The sequence below is a fragment of the Abrus precatorius genome, unplaced genomic scaffold (assembly GCF_003935025.1).
Source record: "Abrus precatorius isolate BTA unplaced genomic scaffold, Abrus_2018 Scaffold4, whole genome shotgun sequence".
In the NCBI taxonomy this organism is placed as follows: Eukaryota; Viridiplantae; Streptophyta; class Magnoliopsida; order Fabales; family Fabaceae; genus Abrus; species Abrus precatorius.
Window position 1 is genome coordinate 16,427,532 of NW_020874384.1, and position 6,072 is coordinate 16,433,603.

The window sequence follows — 6,072 nt, forward strand, 5'->3', positions numbered from 1 at the left end:
ATATAGAGCTTATCTTCAAGGTTAGCCTTGCCAATCATCTGAGAATTTGGGTCCTGAGTTAAGCAATGGTTAGAATTAAAGAGAAAAGAAAAATTTGATGTAATAGTAGCAACAGAAACTAATACAATATTGACTCTAAAGGATGGAATGAAAAAAACATTCTTTAATAACAAGTTTGGGAATAGTTTAATGTCACCAATTCCTTGTACAACAACTTTGCTATGATCAGGCAACAAAACATATGTATTCATAACAGGTAATAAGAAAGTAAAATGATGGGGAGTGCAAGCGATCTATTTTGTGGCACCTGAGTCAATAATCCAAATATTGCTTAAGGAATGAGAGTTATTTTCACTAGAGTTATTGATGATATCTCCCAAGAATTCATCAGTAACAACAAGTGTAACAGCTTAAGAAATCTGAGTGGCTAGCATTAAAAGCAAATTCTGATATTGTTTTTCATACATGCCAAGGGAATGTATAATTTCTGAAGTGTCAGAAACTTGATTCACAGAGTTAGCCAAGTTCTTGCCTTTTCCTTTGTATTTAGGAAGTTAACCAATTAACTTATAACATTTGTCTTTAGTGTGACCAATGTAGCCATAGTTAGAACATTGAGGTCTCTCTTTCTTGCCTTTGGCTTTGTTTTTTTCAATGTTCGACTTGATAGCAAAGGCCATCTGAATTTCTTGGATGCCAGAAAATTGACCAATTTGTTGTTGCTTCTCTTCTTGAAGGATGAGGGAAAAGGCTTTAATAACATTGGGTAAAGGTTATTGCAGTAGAATTTGTCCTCGAACAAAGGAGTATGAGTCATTCAGCCCCATGAGAAAGGAAAAAAGATATTCTTGTTTGAAACCTTCGAATAGAGATCTAGAGCCTCCACAAGTGTGGGTGCAAGAGGTTTTGAATGAATTCAACTCTTTCCGGATGACTTTCAATTTGGTAGAATGTCATTAACCTTTTTTTGTGTTCAAACACCCTTGGACCATTTTGTTGCTTGAACTGAGTTTGTAGATCTTGCTACATTTCAGCAGCAGTGTTGGCGAAAATGATACTCTCCACCAAATCTTTTGAAACAACATTAAGAATCTAAGACATGATGATTTGGTTGTTTTGATTCTAGGAAGAACAAAATAGAGGTTGAGAATCATTAGATCTAGAAATTGAGCCATCAATGAAACCAAATTTGTTTTTCGCAAAAGTGCAATAGACATGGATCTACTCCATGAAGCATAGTTATTAGAAGAAAGCGCTTGGGAGAACAGAACAAGCCCAGGGTGATCTAAAGGGTGCAAAATATATGAATTAGAAGCTTCATCCATGGGAGGAACTTGAGCCATAGCTTCAAAGGAGAAGAAAACAGAAGCAAAAATGCACAAGTTGAGGAAAGAACACTGAAAGAATGAAGCAGAATCTTGATTGTTTATGAGAAAGAGAACAAAAGTTTTCACTGATACTATATTAAAGAAAATTATTTTACTAAATAACATCATATTTTCGTTAATAAAAATTAAGAATATATATACAACTTTGAAAGGAGGAAAATAACAAGAATGTGACTTAGTTAACAAACTTCTAACAACTTGACATTATGACAAAGTAACTAACTATCACTAAAGAAGGTTAATAATAGTGGAAATTGTTTCTAACTAAAGTTAATAGCTAGTATTATTGATGGTCGTGTTCCTCACTTTGCTTCTTGTGGTTTTAATTGATGAAGGTGCTAGAACTATGACTACTGACTAGGTTTTAATTCATTTCCATCCATTTTTTTAACCCTGAATTAAAAAAATAACTTTCCAAGTTCAAGGCTTTTAGTGTTATTTTCCATGCGTTTCTTGTTAATCATGTACTTGTTTTTGTTAGTTTCATGATTGGTTTCATTCATCTACAAATTAATTGCACAAACTCAAAAAGGATTACTAATTACAAAAATAAACTAAAAGCATAAATTTAGCCATATGATATTTATATATTATATACTCAAGTATTTCAGAAATTTCCAGGTGCACATCCTAAGAGACAAAAATGGGTTCATGAATTCAGAGACAAAAACTTATGATCCTACCCAAATTTTTCATGACAAACATTCTATGCCACTGCTAGACTTCAATGCAGCCGCAACGCAGGTTTAAAGAGGGCCTACGTAGACTGCGATAAATCTTATGTCTTCCCTTCATGTGCTTCGTCATCGGAATCCGATATAATGATAGATTCTACGGCAAAATTGCGAGTAGGTCTTTGTCTCAATCTTTGCTTTGTAGCTAAGCCTCTGCTTTCTAAAATAGTGTGGCTAGCCACTCCAGCTAACCGCTTGCTGCAACGAACACCCTTAGGATAAGAAACTACAGGACTTGAATGTGCTTCCGAATTGCCCGACTCACTCTCGATATCATCATCATTTTCCTCCTCGCTACTACTTTGATTCTCAATCTCGTGACCAGTGTCGTCACTATCGTCTAAAATCGAGAGCACACCCCCTTCAGAATCACTGTCTATTGAAATATCCTTTATGTTGGATTTATCTTCTGATCCTTTGGTTTTACCTTGATCAGCAACCAGAGACTTTTTCCTTTTACTGAACAAATCAAAATGAAGAAATTAAAAATTATAAAAGCAGTCAAAAAGTGATGGACAACACATACATTTTAAAAAATTGAAACTACAAATGTAAATGATTGCACGTCTGTTGAGTATAACCATAGTTTTGACAGCTTAGGTTATATCTCAATCTCATCCACTTTCATCTCAGCATGTGCATATACATGTGAAAGTAATCATGCAAAAGCAGCCAAGTATAAGCTGAAAGAAAAATTCAAAGTTCACTCCCTCTTTTAAAGAAGTGTTGACCCAACAAAATCTAAACTTCATTTAATTATCGAAAAATTACTCTCACCATTCAACAAGGATAAAATCTTACATGGCAAGGCAAAGCAAACAAAATGAACAAACCCAATGCAGTAAAACATACTTTGTTAACTGTATTGCCTCCTTCATTGTTCGATCGTAAGCCTCTGCAATATTTCCCAGACAGAAACTTATTAATATCTAAAAATCCAATTGATTTCATGATGCTGCAAAAAAAGGAAATAAATCAAAACAGCTTATACTCAATAGATAATTTGTTAGACACATCAAATGTGTTTAGTTATTAATGATACACTCAATCTAATTCATATATGCATATTGAATTAACAGCTAATGAGAAGATACCGGTAGGGATAGGAATTAGAAATGTAATTCTAACATTGATGGATGTGGATAAATTTTTAAATAATTTACCATCCTAGATTAAAATAACCGTTTCACACTTGAATATTTCATGTAAACACTCCCTAAGACTAGAAACTAAAACAAAATACAGGAGACTATTGACAGTGACATTGAAATTATTTGACCAGAGAAAGTTTAGATAAAGAAATACTGAGCAATTCCAAACACTGAAATGTAACAACTCAAGTTCTATGCATGATATTGTAATATGAAGGACATCTCACAGATGCATGCACAAACATCCTCGCCTGCTCAATTAGCAAGACCTACCCTCACTAAAAAAAGTTAACAAAGTCAAATCGACTATGCAGGATAACAATTGTCATATGCATCAGAATTGCAGGCGCTAGAATGCAAGATGTGTATGGCACAAAATTGAGCGTATAATACACATCTTACCAAATGTATAACTAATAGGCCTTCGAGTGCGACAAGAGCGTGTATTTCCAGAACAATAAGGATTTTGAAAATCTTTTAAGAGCATGTGCTGCCTTTGCTTTTGCTTTATTGCTCTATCTTTCCTCTGCACAACTCAAAAGTGATATTACTTCACATCAATATTGCAAAGATGAGGGTGTTCACTTGAATGTACACCTATCAGACACTACATAAAAAGATGTCCATCATACCTTTTGAATCTTTTCAAGAGCAGGAATAGCATCACTTTGAAGATTCGTGCTAACAGCAACTTCGGCAGCTGACTTGCTGAATGAGAATTTTTCCTGTAATTAACAATTAAAGACAATGTTAACCAAGGTTTCAGAACTGGGGAAGAAAAGCTAGACAAAGGCAGTTAACTTGATCTTACAGCTACTTCTGAAAATTCTTCAAGACTGGAAGCAAGTGTTTCCCATTGAAATTTGATAGCAGGGAGTGACATACATCCTTCCACCTTATCTTTTGTATTTGAGTCTGATGTGATAATTTCCCTGTACAATCTGTGACTATGACCCTTCCCATTTGCGTCATACCTAAAGCACAGTCCGAAGCATTAGCAATGACAATTTTAAGATTTTTGGAATCTTAGAAATAACAGAACATTTTTAAAAAAATTTACCAATAAGATGTGCCAGTTTCATCTCTTCCTATGGCATCTTTGCGAAAATATGAAATTTGAAAACCTTCTTTTAAAGCATCATTGATGTATGACACTGCATCATGTTGCTGAACATAAACATACACCCAAACAAAATAATTCACATTAGACAAAAATAGAAAGGGAAAAGTATCCATATAAGAAAGAAACAAAAATTTGAAAAACAGAACAGGAGATAATAATACATCAGCTCGAACTTCACAAAGTGCTTTTAGCAATAGTAAACGATCAGATGGATCAAGCTCCTTGTACTTGGATATCTCCTCTCTGCACAAGCACTGATGAAGTAAGTTTTTTAAAACATCAAAGCAAATAATAAAACATGATAAGTGCATCTCAGTACCCTTTAGATGGGATAAGTGGAATCTTCCCCTCAGCAACCTGTAGCACAAATCCAACCAGCACATGTAAGTAGTAAATTCAATTGGCAAAGGGAAGAAAAAAGATGATGCAAACTCAAAAGCAATTTGTTAGTGACTCACCCATGGCCACCACATGGACAGTTTCTTACAGAGTGCAGTCACCCATTTATCAGAACCATCCAATATTTTACTCACAGGTGGTGTTCCCTGGCGATAATGCAAATGAAATTTTAAAAATAGGAAGCCATCAACCAAAATATAGTAACATACAAGAAATAGGAAGCCAATAGCATTTGCCTTGTACATTTTGTGTTATCCTGGTGATTTTCTATGTATAAGAAAAACTGTTCATTTCCCTACATCTCTGTTTAACTCATGTACTTTAGAGTTTAGACCATGTAATTCCCTTTTGGCAATAAATATGAAAAATTCAATAATGCAGTTCATGAGGAGTTTAATTCAACCGATAACTGATCTGTGTGTATTGCCTGTTGCATAAGACGTGAAAACAAAGTAACTGTTAGCAATCAAAGCTTTTAAATTTAAGCATTGAACAAAATCTCAGATTTTACCAACAAAACAATTTGTGAGACTCAGTAATCTTCACCCTTGATCACTTATTACCACGCCAAATATTAAGTACAAAAGAAAACACGACCACTTTCCCATCCATTTTCTATTCAGTAGAATTGAAACCAAAAACATAAAAATAGTCCAAAATGGCAGAATTTACATTTGCACGGAGCATCTCTACCACTACCAGTAGTCTCAAATAATATTGCTGGCACCAACCCATCAACCAACCACTTTTTTAATAGTACCATCGAATAAAACGTTTTTCACACAGACACTTGCACGTTTGCATAAGGTACCTTCAAAAGCTGAATATGAAGCCTAGCAAGTGAAGCATCAGGCTTAATAAGCCCGATCTCTATTTCTTCAGCTGACAACTTCAAGTCTTTACCAAGTATTGGACCAAACACCTGAATCGCGCCATTTCAATATTATACATAAATAACCAAAAACAGTATGCACCACTCGAGTTATAATTATACTTCACTACCCAAAATAAATAATAAAAAAAAAACTACAACTCGATTTCGTAACCTAGAAGATACAATCCCAAGTTCCAACCAATTGGAAAATACGGATAAATATAAATTAAATTGAGTTACTCGTAGATAACACGGAAATCCACAGATATCTTACATCTAAAAAATTGAGAACAGAAGCGAGTTCCCATCGTCCACGCAGCTTCAGAATTTCTAACTCCAAATTATTTTCCTCCGCACGTGCGTTTCGCTCCTCCCCGCCACCACCTTCTTCTGCGGCCCGCAT

General features: G+C 34.7%; 1 protein-coding gene across 1 annotated transcript; it reads right to left on the minus strand.

Moving 5' to 3' along the window:
- Positions 1-2,166: 2,166 nt before the first annotated feature.
- LOC113866205 (DDT domain-containing protein DDR4) lies at positions 2,167-6,072 on the minus strand. The gene is made up of 11 exons (XM_027501087.1): positions 5,944-6,072; positions 5,607-5,717; positions 4,855-4,941; positions 4,716-4,753; positions 4,558-4,639; positions 4,334-4,440; positions 4,085-4,247; positions 3,906-3,998; positions 3,676-3,799; positions 2,975-3,017; positions 2,167-2,581 (listed from the first exon to the last, which is right to left on the minus strand). Exons 1-11 carry the CDS (start codon positions 6,070-6,072, stop codon positions 2,167-2,169), a joined length of 1,392 nt encoding a protein of 463 aa, XP_027356888.1.

Coding starts and splice junctions, on each gene's coding strand:
- LOC113866205 (XM_027501087.1), bottom strand. CDS start 6,072: ATGCGGGCCGCAGAAGAAGGTGGTGGCGGGGAGGAGCGAAACGCACGT. Junction 4,248..4,333: donor GAAACTGGCACATCTTATTG/GTAAATTTTTTT, acceptor ACTGTGCTTTAG/GTATGACGCAAATGGGAAGG. Junction 3,018..3,675: donor GCCTATTAGTTATACATTTG/GTAAGATGTGTA, acceptor GAAATATTGCAG/AGGCTTACGATCGAACAATG.